Here is a 15,162-nt window from a genome sequence, read left to right as displayed (position 1 = left end):
ATTGTCCCTTGGCCCAAGGTGGTTTTGCAGCTGGTGAGAATCCCTGTTCTCTTAGATTACCATTCTCCTCTGACCTGAGCCACTGGGACAAGTTGACCAGAACTGGAAAGCTGTCATATGGGGCCTTGATCAAGTTAACGAAGTAGAGCTGAGGCTGTCACCACAGGTCCCACCATCACTTTCAAAGATTTAATTACATTTTCAAAATTATACTTCAAACCTTTACCACAGTGAAGAATAATTTGATTGAATTCAATTCGACTTTATTTATATAGCACCATTTCACAAAAACTTAATCTTAAGGCATTTAACAGAATAAAGTCAAGACTATACTTGATAATACTTCCTCCCTTGCACAGCTGTCCTGGGTTGGAGGGGGAAACCTAGTCTGTAAATAATCCTTTGTGTTAGTTGGAAGCATTAATGTAATGATCAAAGTCCAACAACCTTCATGTTGTTTAAACAGACTTAATTCAGTCCAGGAGTCACAAACAATCATGAATTACTCAGTGTCTGAATTTCAAAGACCATAGAGTCCTTCAGATTAGACGTAATCATCAGGAGACTGTGTAGCAGTCATCAGTTGAGCTTATCATATAGAGATGCACATCTGTCTTGTGGCTGCAGAAAAATATTAACATGAGAGAAGGAGAAAGCTATAAGTTATTCAAAAGCATTAATTTTGTTGATTCCTGTTTTGGTGTCTGACTGAACTCATTTCCTGTTCTTAGATTTTTCATCCCAACAGTTTAATCAAGAGCTGTTTGTCCTTGTTCTCTGTCTGCAGGCGTCTTCGCAGGTAGATACAGTTCACGGGCAGCGTTGAAAACTGAAAGTCCTTGAACGCAGCAGTGCTGAAAAACGGGGTGAACGTGTTCGCCATCTACAACGCAGTAGGTCACATCAGCTCCGACTCCAATAGCATGACGCTGGTCCTGGAGGAGGGCGACCAAGTTTAGGTGGTTCTCTGGCGCATCCAAAGTATTCAAGATTCAAGATTCAAAGTGTTTATTGTCATATGCACAGAACGCATTTTTCCCTGTACAATGAAATTCTTACTTTGCCCTCCACTCTGAATGTCACACAGTAAGTAAAATGAGAATTGACAAAAAATTGAAATAAAATAAAATACAAATAAAATAAAAATAAGAGCAATAAGGCAATAAAGGTGAGGTAGTGCAGTTCTTAAAAAGGCAATAAAGTGAGGTAATGCTGTTCTCAGTGCGGTAGTGCAGTTCTGAAAAAAAATTAGTGTGCAAATACAAAATGTGATTCGTAAGTATCTTTGACCAGAGTCGACTTAGCACCTTCAGCGGTTTCCTCATCTTCCCCGTGTAGTTGGAGACGGTGGAGGTGGGGATCCACACATATTTGTGTCTGTGCTATTGTACAGATGTAAAAATCAGAGTCACACTGACAGACAACAGTGTGAAATAAAATCAATGTACTCGGTTCCTGGATCACATGTTGTAAAAATAAATTTTTTATGATAATACACTTTTTTTACATCATGTTTCTAAATGTTTAAAAAATAGTTTCTATATTCAGAGGACTTTTAGACCTGGATTAAATCAGTAGTATTTCACACCCATCACGAGGTCATTGATGTTACTCACTCAATAATTCCTTCATCAACCTGTGTGTATGCACAGTTGCACTCAAAATTATTCAACCACCACTTCAAATGAGGTTTACTGGCAACATTTACACACTTTTAGCTTTTTTCCAGTGAAAAAATCAAACAAGAAAAATTTAAATGGCTCAACTAATGTTTCAAGTGGTGGACTTTTATCACTATTGCATTCTTAAAATAATGCAACCTCTTCATACATCTTCAGTACCTAAAGCACCATTCTGTTGTTATGACCTGCTGCAAATTTGATGCATACCTAGACACCAGCTTCTGGCAGTGTTCCTGAGGAATCTTACACTATTGAGCCATAGCCTCCAGTTCTGGAAGGTTCTATGATGCCCAAGCTTCAGCTTCCTCACAGACAGAGGAGACATTTTCTCCTCTGATGAATCCATCCTGCCTCCACATGCTGCACATTTCTAGTGCCAGAGGAAGCAAAGCAGCTAACCACCAGGCCTTATTGTGAGCAGGAAGTTCTTTTATCTTTTTTTTTAGCATGTGCTTCTTTCTTCTTTCAGACACACCACTGATGCATTGGTCTGAATAGTTCCAGGTTTATTTCACTGCACCACAGAATTCTAAAACTTCTGTGGTTTAATGTGACCTTATTGGAGCTGATTTTTCTGGTCCTTTTGGGTCAGTAGTTGTGAGCATCTTGGAGTTCTGGCATGGAAACCTTCAGTGTTTAGCAAGCATCCTAGTGCCAATACACTTAATTTGCAGTGGGGGTTGAATCATTTTGAGAGCAACTGTCTACAAAAGATTAACCATCAGATCAGTGGACATGCTATCCTGGTGCCAGTAAAGATTCACATTTCATTTTTCAGACATTTTTTGCCTTTGTCTTTCTGTATTGTTGCAGCATCTTTAAATCCTATGTAGTCATTTGCCAATCTGTTTTTTTCTCTGTCTTTTGTCAGAGAAAGAAAGGTGGAGTGATAAAAGATGTTACCCCCATCAGTCCTGGGAAATTAAACTGATGATGATGTGAGAGACATGAACGTGCAGTGAAGCACATCAACACACTACCTGTGACATGCATTTAGATTTTTGGGAGCATCTTCTGCTCTTTGTGTACACTCCTCTTGATGTCTTAAAAAGCCCAAACTATAGAGGAAAAAACATTTTTTATTCCTTAAAATGCTTAGGAAGAACTGCACACTCTTAGCTACAGTACAGAACTGTCTTAGTTTGTTGTTGTGTAACAACTTTGTTACACAACAACACCTGTTGGTGTTAAATGAAATGTGAGTCTTTCTATTCCTGCAGGTAGCTCTCAGGTGGCGTTTTCTGCCCCTCTCGTCACTACAGAGGACTGGACCCAACAGGGCCCATTTAACACTGACACCACTTTGGTCTTCAAGAAGGTGTCAACAAACACTGGTAATGCGTACAACCCCATAAGAGGTACGACTCACGTGTTCAACTTTAGGACTTTAGCTCTGATGTGCGACAGGGGAAACAAAAGACAAAATTTTGTGAAATACTTAAAGACCTGGTGGAACATCTCACACCTAATGTGGTTAGTGTGCAACAGGTCAGTATCATGACTGGGTATAAAAAGAGCATCTCAGAGAAGCATTGTCTGTCAGAGGTAAAGATGGGACAGAAATGACAAAGTTTCTCTACAGAAATTTGTAAAGAATTTAGGGTTTTCCTCACCTATGGTTTATGTTCTCAATAAAACACTGAGCGAATCCAGTGTGCACAGTGTAATGAACACAGTATGAGTAACTATGAATGCTCCATTATTACTGAGTGATATCTACAGGTTGTGGAGCAACATCTACTGCCATCCAGGTGCCATCTTTGTCAGCGAAGGTCTTGTTTATGTCAGTAACATAATGTCAAAAGTCATTCTGCAGGTTTTACAACAGCATGGCTCAGTCCATGTACTAAACACCTATAGACAGGCACACCTGCTGCTGCCATGGAGACCGTGGTGGAGGGCCTTCAGATTAATACTTGCAAATGTCTGTAATGATGACAGTCACGGGTAAAAAAAGCATTAAAGTATAATTGTGTCCATGAAAAACATTTTAGAGATTACACATAGCAAACTTTTAAAAAGTCACATTTTCAGTTCACTGTGACTTTAAAAAAATATAAAAAATAGCAGTGTTTTCACTGAAATGCTGAGAAGAACCAAAGCCTGTTATATTCTGACAGAAATTAGTCCTATTTTTATTTGACTTCTCTCTCTGTCTGGCTCTGGTCTTTACTGCATTAAGGTCATGAACATTTTCACTTTTAGCTTTTTTTTTTTTTTTTTTTTTTTCAATTTTACAAAATCTGCAAAAACAAATGAAACATGCTAATTTTTTTCCTGTTTGCCTCTACATGAGCTAAATCTTTACTTCTCAGTGCTATTACTGGAGAAGCACTTAAGCCAAAGCTCCACACATTTGCTACACCATCTGTAAACCTGCTGAAGAGCTGTGTGATAGAAATTTTCCCTCCTCCTTAGTTAAATTTTACTAGATCTTGGAAGAATTGTAGACAAAACTCAGTGTGATGAACCATCTCAGTTTAATACATGCCGGCATGGAGAAGAACACATGGATGTTAGTGTTGTCTGACTTGTATCTCTCAAGCCCCTTCTATTTATATTCAAACCTAAGAAAGGACCCACCCTCAGAAAACATGAGTGAAGAAACCAGGTGCCTGCAGTTGACAGTCATCATTCTTTTCCCTTTTGATGTTATCTGTCAATTTCAGTTGTGAAACAATAAAACCTTTTTATTGCGCCTTCTTGTAGATTTTGTGACCCCAGGACCCACTATCTACTACACTGCTTTGGGCCTTGTAACAACAAAGTGCCTACTGTGATCTTAAGCAGTCGTCTAAACATGACCCAACCTGTGACTTCTTGTCCTCTTTGTGACCTCGTCAATAAGCCCATCTTGGTTGCCTGTTTTCTAATTATCTAATCATATGACTAAATTTATTCTATTCCCCCACAGCTGCTTAGATAAGTAGCATGGTACAGTCAGACCCCATTTTAATAATTTTGTTTTATTTTTCAATCTTCAATGTTTAGAACTAGGCAAAATCTTCTGATTACATCAGTTTACAGTGTTTTACAGAGAGGTTGCTGCAGTGCAGCTCTGAGGTGGCACTGACTTTCAAACATTCAGGTCTGATCATATTGACCAGGCTGCACATGGATAAACTGTCCTGCAGAATCGAGTAAGGTGTTTACAAAAACAAAAAACCAAATCAGGAAAGTAAGTACATGTAAAACCACAGTGTACTAAAGTACTAAAAGTGAAGTGATAGATGAATTCAGAGTAATTCATAGTATATTTGTGTGATTCTGACCACATTACTGCCTTAATCTGTATCAATGTTAATGATCTGAATCTAAAGTTGTTGTGTAAATGTAGCTGAGTCAAACGTAGCTACAGTACTATAATATTTCTTTCTGAAATGTAAATAAACATCATTAAAATACTAATGCGAAGTTAAAGTACCTAAGTAGATGTAGTTATTTACTGACATTTATGAAGCTGAGTGGAAGGAATCTGGATTTATAAAGTTTATAAAGTCAGCCTTCACCTGAACACATCAACAGGAGGAGTAACATTGAAGTTAAAATAGTTTGTTAGCAGTAAGAGTACACAGACACTTTCCTTTGTACCAGTGTAAACAGAGAAGAAAACAGGAAGAAAGCAGGATTTACAGTAAATGTTGTGAACACATCTCAGCAGTAATGAGACTAAACTGTCTCTTCCTTCCTGAGTTTTCTTTTTATCAGATCACTGGATTCACTCAGTGATCAGGTTTTATCTGAGGACTAATCAGAGAAACTCAGGAAACATTCTGATAAATGGTAAATAGTCACTTATATAGCACTTTTATCCAAAGTGCTTTACAATGTTGCTTCCCATTCACCTGTTCACACGCCACTGGGAGTAACTTGGGGTTCAGTGTCCTGCCCAAGGACACTTCGACTTGTAGCCATGAGGAGGGATTGACCCTGTGGTCCATGGTCAATTGCCTTACCAACTGAGCTACAGCCTCCACATGATGTTCTGTTTCTTCCATTTCTCAGACTCAGCATCATTAAAACAACAGATTTTTAGTCCGTGGACACGCTGGGGTATTTGCTGAGTTTATGTCTCCTGCATGGACAAAGGACATGGAAACAATTTAAAAGTTCAACCGTAAAACTCACTCAACAGTGGGAATATTTCACACGTGGACACAGGAACAATAAAATGAAACGTGCACAAACCAACAGTTACACAGCGAAGGTTCTGAAGTTTAATGAGTCACTGCAGTAAATCAAAGGTTTGTTTAGTTTCACGTCATTAGGGGATAAATCCACGTTTTAATGTGAAAACTGTCCCGGTAGAAACCCGTTACTTTGTCGCATCAGCGACCTCCATCCCCGAGGAGTCAGTCACCGTCCAGCCGACATCAGGCGCCGCTTTCCGGCTTCCCGCTGCTCGGTGAGTCGGAAGGTTGGACGGATCGTCCGCGGTGGTGACAGGCGGGGAAGGGGACAGGTCCCCGGGAGAAGCGTCCAGTGAGTCGGTACTAACAGTACTGGAAGTGTCAGTAGTACTGTTGGTATCAGAGGACAGACGTCTGTGGGCAGGTAAAGCCTCACCTGTGTTACCTGAAGTTGGACGATCAGCGTTATTACATGTGGAATCGTTAGAACCAGGATCAGCTTCAGTCCGGGACACGGTCTCTGTCCCGCTCTGGGTCAGTCCGGCTCCGGGTGTGGGCTTCCACATGACGCTGTAGTAAACGGCCAGGACAATTGCAGCCAGAGACACGGACAGGACGTAGACCAGCACAGTGGCCAATCTCACCCACTTCTTGTTGGTGCTGGCCGCCAGCTTTGCCTTCTTCTCCCCGGTGTAAGTCGCCGGTATCCCGCGCTCTGCTGTCCCGAACCCCGGGGTCCAGGTCCTCGGGTCCCGCATGTTTCTCCGGGTCAGATCCAGATGGAGGCGGACTGTTCTGTGCAGAGATCCCTCAGCCTCTTGGTCGATCCATAATACTCATGTGGACCCCAGCTGGACTCCAGATGTTACAGCGAGGCAAAACGGGCGGAAAGCTCCTCTGGTGCGTTTTCAAAATAAAAGCCCGTTGCTCAGACTCACGGGAAGCCGTTTGAGGTGAACGTGTCACATTTAGTTATGTTCTTGTGTTTGTCGCTGATTTAAAGTTCGTTTTACTTGGTTAAAAAAACACCTGTCACACCTGTCCAACAGTACTACAACTACTACTCACACAAACCGATTCAGACTGTCTTTTTCAGGGTTTTGTTGCCCCGTCCTGTCAATGAAAGAGTACAGTAATGTGAAGTTGAGGACAACAGACAGAGGAGCTCAGTATTCAGCTGTAGTTTTATTTCTCTGCACATTTATCACAACACATCATCCTCTCCACTTGGTACATTTACAGTTTTAGATAGATCCGGTCTTTATCATGTTCTGGTCTCTGTCTTCACTCCAGGCTACAAACTGAGAAAAGTCTTTACAAGAAAACCAGGTGAATTCAACTATGTTTCAGTAATAATTTTAGTCTCAAGGTTTTGTGAAAAGGAGACGAGTTGATGGGACTAAAATCAGTTTCTGTCACTTTATAGAAAAGTCAGATTCTAATTAAAACATCAGAGCAGAAAAGGAACAAAGATTTGAGCAGACAAGTGTCAGAGATGAGATTTTGTGAACATTAACATGTTTACTTCCTGCTGTTCTAGAGAAACAAGAATTTTAACGTTTTTCTAGTTTTCACTCACAGCATGTTCTTACCCTTTTTTTTAAATGGAGGTCACATTTGAATTTTGTTTGACCATGTTAGAAAGTGTATACGGGCAAACACAGATGAACATACTGTATTAAACGTCTGATAATTATCTTGGTGTCATAATTTGTGCAAAATGCCAAATGTTCATGTTGCAGCAGACTGATTTTTATCCAGTTCATTAAAAATTCTTTGAGGATTTAGACTGAAACATGTCCAGAACAGCAGGATGTTTCTGCAGAGATGTCCAGGCTTTTGTATATTTACCTAACTAACAAGCTCTTTTTCACTTGTTGGACAATATGACTCCTTAAATCCATTCAATCCTGTCGTCTCCTCTTAACATCCATCATTATCCTCATCACAGAAACAACTCAGGTGGAAAACGCCAAAGGAAGCCTTCAGGCCCCCCCCTTCTGCCGTGCTAATATTTGATTTTTAGTTACTCACAACACAATCACACAACTGAACACTTTGTTTTCAAATTATACTAATACTACAGTTACAGTTACAGTTGCCACTAATGGTGATGACATTACTGCTGCTTTTTGGTTTCATCTCCATCCGGGTTCCTCAGCGGGGTCTCTCCTCACATCCAAAACCAGGAATACCTGTCAAATGGATTCACATTATTATTGAATTACAGATTATTTAACAAATCATTGCATGTAGAACAACACTTTGGATGGTTACATTGTGTGAGGTCAGCAATGCTGATCTGTTGTGTGATGATTCTTTAAATTTTGAGGGTTTAGTTTTAATGGACCCACCTGTGATTTTGACTTTCTGGGGTTTCCTCACTCGTCCAGGCCCTTCTTGGATGACCCGTCTCTGGTCTTTGCTCTCAACTTGTTTACCTGTGACTCAGCAATGTCGGCTCTCTCCTCTGCCTCCTCCAGCTCATGCTGCAGTTTGCGGAGTTTGGCCATGTTGGCATTCGCTGTCTCCTCCGCCTCCTCAGCTGCATGTTTGTAGGATTTGACCTTCAGCTGCAGTTTGTCCACCAGGTCCTGGAGGCGGGACAGATTCTTGCGGTCTTCCTCTGTTTGGTAGGTGAGCTCTTTCATGCGGCGTTCATACTTGCGAATGCCTTTGATTGATTCTGCTCCCCTCTTCTGCTCTGCCTCCAGCTCATTCTCCAGCTCTTTAATGCGAGCCTCCAGTTTCTGGAGCTGCTTCTTGCCCCCCTTCATGGCGATCTGCTCGGCTTCGTCCAGGCGATGCTGCAGGTCTTTGATGGTCTGCTCCATGTTCTTCTTCATACGCTCCAGGTGGGCGCTGGTGTCCTGCTCTTTCTTCAGCTCCTCAGCCATCATAGCTGCATCTGTGATGGCCTTCTTTGCCTTCTCTTCAGCATTGCGGTTCTCCTGTATGGCCTCCTCCACCTCATTCTGCAGGTGGAGGAGGTCTGCTTCATGCTTCTTCTTCTGGTTGATCAGGCTGGTGTTCTGGGAGTGCAGCAGTTGAATTCTCTCCGTTGCATCAGTCAACTCCTGTTCAGCCAGTCTCCGGCTTCTTTCTGTCTGCTCGAGGGCAGCCCTCACCTCCTCCAGCTCGGCCTGGATCAGGTTGTGTCGTCGTTCCAGCAGAGTGATGTTTTCCCTCAGGTTGTCGTTGCCATGTTGTGCGTCATCCAGCTGAAGCTGAGTTTCCTTTAGGAATGCCTGCAGACTCTTCAGCTGTTTCTGCGCATCAGCTGCCTGCCTATTGGCTTGGCTGAGCTGGATCTCCATCTCATTCAGGTCTCCATCCATCTTTTTCTTGACTCTCAGGGCCTCATTTCGGCTCCTGGTCTCAGATTCTAGAGAGGACTGAAGGGAATCAAGCATACGCTGATAGTTCTTCTTGGCCTGGTCCATTTCTTCATCTTTCTCTGCCAGTTTCCGCTCCAGGTCAGCCTTCACTTGGTTGAACTCCAGCTGGGCTCGGACGATCTTGCTCTCTTCATGTTCCAGTGAACCTTCTGCCTCCTCCAGTGCTGATTGGAGTTCAGCCTTTTCTTGTTCAAGCTGCTTCCGCATTTTCTCCAGTTCATGAGCACTTCTGCCACCCTCTCCTAACTGGTCTGTGAGGTCTGAAATCTCCTCCTGGAGGTTCTTGTTTTCTCTCTTCATCGTCTCCAGTTGGTCCAGACACTCCTCGTAGGCATTTCTCAGTTTGAACAACTCAGTGCCTTGAGACCGAGCCTCCTTCTGGGAGGCCTCCAGCTCACACTGTGACTCCTCATACTTCTGCTTCCACTCTGCCAAGACTTTGTCAAAGGCTCTTTGCTTTTTGTCTAGTGCTGCAGAGGCGGCACTGGATCTCTCAAGGTCCAGCATCAGGTCTTCAATCTCATTTTGGAGGCGATGTTTTGTTTTTTCAAGGGATGAACACTTTGCATTCACAGCCTCGATGGCCTCCTCTGCTTCCTGCAGTCTCTGAACCAGCTTCTTCTTCGCTTCTTCAAGCTCCTCTGTTCTCTGGATCCCATCAGTTTCATATTTTGTCCTCCATGCTGAGACCTCAGTGTTTGATTTGGACAGAGCTCTCTGTAGCTCTGCCTTGGCTTCCTGCTCTTCTTCAAACTGTTCTCGGAGCAGATCACAGTCATGACGAGCAGACTGTACAGCATGGGCGAGGGCATTCTTTGCCTTGACTTCTTCTTCCAACTGTCTGCGTAAATCTTCTACCTGCTGGTTGTATGAATTCTTCCCTCTTGTCAGCTGTGATATCAGACACTCTTTCTCCTCCACCTGACGTCCTAACTCACCGTTCTCAGTGAGGAGCTTGGCTTTCTGGGTAGCCAGTTCATTTATGGTCCGTTGAGCTTCTTCATATTTAGTCTTGTACTCATTCATGTTGTCTTCCATTGTACGACACATTTTCTCAATGTTCGACTTGGCCTTCACTACACTCTCCATGTTAGAGCATAAGTCATCCAGCTCCAGTTTCAGCTCATTCTTTTCCTTTTCCAGTTTCTGCTTCACCCGCTGCAAATTATCGATCTGTTCACCCAGTTCTGCAACGCTGTCAGCATGTTTCTTCCTGAGGGTGGCAGCGGTAGCTTCATGTTGGAGGGTTGATTCCTCCAACTCTCTACGCAGCTTCTGAAACTCAGCATCTCTTTTCTTGTTTAGCTCTACCTGAGCTGATGTTGCTCCACCTGCTTCCTCCAGACGTTCACTGATGTCCTCCAGCTCACGGGAAAGATCACAGCGCTGCTTCTCAGCTTTGGCTCGGGCTGCACGCTCGGCATCCAGCTCCTCTTCCAGCTCTTCAATTCTGGCTTGGTGTTCTTTCAGTTTCTTCTGCAACTGAACTGAAGCCACCTGCTCGTCTTCTAGTCTTGAACTGACCTGGGCGATCTCAAAGTCTTCTTTTTTTAGCTTTTCCTCCAGCTGCTGTTTATCATTTTCCAAGTCCATCAGTCCCTCCTGGATCAGTTTCAGGTCTCCTTCAAGCTTCCTCTTGGCACGCTCAAGATCCATCCTGACTTTCTTCTCCTGCTCCAGTGAACCCTCAAGATCGTCAACCTGTTGCTCCAGCTTAGCTTTAGCTTTGGTTAAACTGTTGGCTTTGTCCTCTTCACTCTGAAGATCATCCAGTGTCTGCTGGTGAGCCTCCTGCAGTGCCTTCTTCTCTTTGGTCAGCTTCATGATGTTCTCATCCTGGGAGGCCATTTCCTCCATCAAGTTTTTTACCTTATTCTCTGTTGCATGTTTCTCTTTTTCAACCTTGGCTAAAGTCAGCTCCAGATCGTCTATATCTTTCTTCAGCTCTGAGCACTCATCTTCAAGCTTGCGTTTTTTAGCTGTGAGATCTGCGTTCAGCTCCTCTTCATCTTCCAGTCTTTCTGTCATCTCTTTCAGCTTGGCCTCCAGTTGAATCTTGCTCTTTATGAGCTGTTCACACCGTTCTTCAGCATCTGTTAGTGTGTCCTGTTCAGACTGAATTTGCAGCGTCAGGTCATTCTTCTCTTGGAGAAGAGTAACTATTTTCTCTTCTAGCTCCTTCCGTCTTACTTCTGATTTCTCCAGAGCCTCTTTCATTTTGTTGAACTCATCCTTCATGTTGGCCATCTCCTTCTCAGACTCAGCACTCTTTAGCAGGGGTTTGATCTTGAAGAAGAGCTTCATCCACGGCCAGTTCTTGACACCCAGGAATGAGCGAAGGTTCCATTGGATCACCATCAGAGCATCTCTACGTTCCACTAGCTTAGCAAACTGTTCCCTCATGAGGAGTGCTCGAGCATTAGCCTGGATCCTGGTGATGATTCGAGAGAGTTGCTCATCTCGCATCTCCTCCAGAGTTCCCAGCAGGCCAGCTTTAAAGAATACTTTGGTGTGGCCAAACTTATACTGAGTGTGGTCGATGTCCAGTGATCCCAGTAGCTTTTCTGCACTTTTTTTACAGTCAATAAACTGTCCATCGGGAATGGCAGAAGCATTCAGAATCCTGTACCGTTGTTTGAAATCACCATACAGCACCCTGTTTGGGAAACCCTTCCTGCAGATTCTGATGCCTTCCAAAACACCATTACATCGCAGTTGGTGCATCACAAGGCAGTTGTCCATGACTCCTGGAGTTTTTCTCTCATTAGGAATCAGACATCGAACAAAGTGGGGATGTGTGGTCTTTAGGTTGGTCATCAGCTTGTTAAGATTTTCCCTGTGAAGAGCAGACACTGTCTGGAATGAGGACCCTTTCTTCTTAGCTCCTTTGCCACTTCCCTTGTCACCACCATCTGCTCCACTATAAGTTGAAAACAGCTGGCTAAGAAGCTTCAGAGATGACTTCTGGTAAAGACCAGCAACAGTTTCATTTAACGGGTCTTTGTTTTTGACCAGCCAACCACTGATGTTGTAGTCCACTGTGCCAGCATAGTGAACCAGGGCAAAATGAGCCTCTGATTTTCCTTTTGCTGCCCTTGGCTTCTCAAACATCCTGTTCTTGCCCAAGTGATTATCATAGAGCTTGGACTTGAAGGTCTGGTCACTGGCTTTGGGAAACATGCATTCTTCCTCCAGGATAGAAAGGATCCCAAGCGGTTTCTCAATGAGGTCAATACAGGCTTGTAAATCCATCCCAAAGTCAATGAACTCCCACTCTATACCTTCTTTTTTGTACTCTTCTTGCTCTAAAATGAACATGTGATGGTTGAAAAACTGTTGCAGTTTTTCATTAGTGTAGTTGATGCACAGCTGCTCAAATGTGTTGAAATCAAAGATCTCAAATCCAGCAATGTCCAACACTCCAATGAAGTACTGACGGTGTTGTTTTGTGTCCAGGGATTGGTTGATCCTCACCACCATCCAGTTGAACATCTTTTCGTACACTGACTTAGCCAGAGCACCAATGCTGTAGTAGACTTGGTCCACGCTTTGGCCTTTTGTGACATATTCATTGCCTACCTTGACTCTGGGGTGGCACAGTCCTTTGATGAGGTCTGCAGAGTTCAGCCCCATTAAGTAAGCAGATTTGTCAGCAGCCTCTGTGCCATCAGGTTCAGCCTGCTCCTCACGCTGTTTTTGTTTGAACTTCATGTTGCCATAGTGCATTATGGCACCGGTCAGTTTATAGACACCCATCTTCTCCTCAGAAGTGAAGCCCAGCACGTCAAAGGCGCTGTCTGTGGCCATCAGCTCCTCTGAATCGTTGATGGACGCAACTGTTACCTCTCCTTGGGAGATATAAGAGTAGTCATATGGGTTGTTGGTGATCAGCAGCATGTCCAGCAGCTCTGGTTTCTGTTTGGACAGAATCTGGTAGAAGATGTGGTAATTCCTTTCAGCCTTCAGCTGAAAGGTGACCCGTGACTTCTCCAGCAGGTACGTCTCGATGTCAGCGGATGACAATTTGCCACTTGTTCCAAAATGAATTCGAATGAATTTTCCGAAACGAGAAGAGTTGTCGTTCCTTAATGTTTTGGCATTACCAAAGGCCTCCAGCGCTGGGTTTGCCTGGATGATTTGATCCTCCAGAGTCCCCTTGCTGGTGTCTTTTTTGCCTCCACCACCAACTGCAGCAATGCTGGCAAAGTACTGAATGACCCTCTTGGTGTTGACAGTCTTTCCTGCTCCAGATTCTCCAGTGATAAGGACAGACTGGTTCTCTCTGTCGGTCAGCATGTACTGATAGGCATTATCAGAGATGGAGAAGATATGAGGTGGTGCCTCACTTCTCTTCTTCCCCCTGTAGGCTGCCACCACCTCAGCATCATAGACAGGAAGCCACTTGTAGGGATTGACAGTGACACAGAAGAGCCCAGAGTATGTGTAGATCATCCAGGCAGCATAGCGCTCTTTGAGATTAAACAGCACAGCAGGCTCATGGAGAAAAGTGAACATCGCCATGTCTTCTATTTTATCAAACTTGGGCGGGTTCTGGGGGTGAACATCAGACTCCTTAACAGTAACTACTGTTCCATCCACCTTCTTGACAGTCATCATCCCTCCGTCTTTACTCTGGATTTGCCCTTTCACATATTCTTCCTTATTGTCGACTACAAAACATTGGGTCTTGATGTCAAAGGGTCTGGTCTGAGCTTCCAAACGCTCCCTCTCAGACTTCCTCAGGAAAGGAGCAGCCTTACCAAACTCGGCCATCAGAGTGTCACCCATGGTTGGGGGTGTAGGTCCACAGCAGTAAGAGGAGAAGCTGAGCAAAGTCTTTTCTCTGGTTACCCTGCTGTAGAACTGCAGCCTCTTCACTGCAGCCAGATGTTTATAAGACTCCCCTGAAGACCAAATTAGGAGAAAACTGTGGACAAGATAAAAGTCAAACTAAATTTGTCTTGGGATGTGAACAGGTACCATCAGGGCAGATTCAGGACCTTTGTCTGTGAAAGTCCATTTTAGGAAAAGCAGGCGTTCACTGTTTATCTCCCTGCTGATAGACTCCTGACACCTCTCCATTTAGACTCCACTGCATCCTCACAGCAACAGCACTGATAACAGTTCAGACACAGTCTCTACCACATGTAATTTATTCACCTACAACAATGTAGAAACCAGTTTAAAACAAAACATTTAAAACTTGCTTTAAACCAATTTTATTACTATACTATATTCATTACTATCTTATGTAAGGTCAGGTTTAAATATTCAAAATTCATCTTCCAGTCCACCTCTGTCTTTTGTAAGTGATGAAATGATTTATCACTTACTTATTTTTAGAATTTAGAGCAATGATTAAATTAGATTAATATCAACAACTGAAAAAAAAAAAAAAATATATATATATATATATATATATATATATATATGTATCTATATGTATATGTATATATATACATACAAAAATATTGTGTCAATTTAAAAATACCTTTTTTCATAAAATTGATGCCAAAAAAATTACTAAAATTAAAAAAAACATCTAAGGGCACAGAAATGATGCTCCCATGACTTGATTTTTTGTTTTTTAGTATAAACTGTTCATAAATAACAGTTTTGTATTTAGTTTGTTAAATGCTCCTAATGAAAGATTTTAAGTATTTTTGAGCTTATTTATACCAACTTGTCAAAGGACATAATTATTCACTTTGCTTATATAACAACAAACCCTGACACACTGTATACAGTACACTGTAGCTATTTAAACCTGCGTCCAGGTTGGGCGTTAACCTAACTTTGACCAAAAGAAGTTTAGTGGAGATTTCAAAGTAAAATAAAATGTAACTTATTGTAACTGAGCACGTAACATAAAATTTTAGTTAACATGTTTCTCTCCAGCACAGATGTGAGGCATTTGGATTGTCTGAAGTTTTCCCCTCTCTTTATCTGGAC

At 42.7% G+C, this 15,162-nt stretch overlaps 2 protein-coding genes across 2 annotated transcripts; both read right to left on the bottom strand.

Annotated features, from left to right (window-relative positions):
- Positions 1–4,145: 4,145 nt before the first annotated feature.
- LOC137102111 (putative transmembrane protein INAFM2) lies at positions 4,146–6,830 on the bottom strand. The gene has a single exon (XM_067481280.1). It carries the CDS (start codon positions 6,568–6,570, stop codon positions 5,998–6,000), a length of 573 nt encoding a protein of 190 aa, XP_067337381.1. The 5' UTR covers positions 6,571–6,830; the 3' UTR covers positions 4,146–5,997.
- Positions 6,831–6,978: 148 nt separating this feature from the next.
- myh6 (myosin, heavy chain 6, cardiac muscle, alpha) lies at positions 6,979–14,334 on the bottom strand. The gene is made up of 2 exons (XM_067481161.1): positions 8,167–14,334; positions 6,979–8,007 (listed from the first exon to the last, which is right to left on the bottom strand). Exon 1 carries the CDS (start codon positions 13,996–13,998, stop codon positions 8,194–8,196), a length of 5,805 nt encoding a protein of 1,934 aa, XP_067337262.1. The 5' UTR covers positions 13,999–14,334; the 3' UTR covers positions 6,979–8,007; positions 8,167–8,193.
- Positions 14,335–15,162: the final 828 nt, after the last annotated feature.

The sequence above is a fragment of the Channa argus genome, chromosome 17 (assembly GCF_033026475.1).
Source record: "Channa argus isolate prfri chromosome 17, Channa argus male v1.0, whole genome shotgun sequence".
NCBI lineage: Eukaryota > Metazoa > Chordata > Actinopteri > Anabantiformes > Channidae > Channa > Channa argus.
This window is presented reverse-complemented; position numbering and strand designations above follow the sequence as displayed.

Bases quoted from the DNA above. Each gene is read 5' to 3' on its own strand.
- LOC137102111 (XM_067481280.1), bottom strand. From the start codon at position 6,570: ATGCGGGACCCGAGGACCTGGACCCCGGGGTTCGGGACAGCAGAGCGC.
- myh6 (XM_067481161.1), bottom strand. From the start codon at position 13,998: ATGGGTGACACTCTGATGGCCGAGTTTGGTAAGGCTGCTCCTTTCCTG.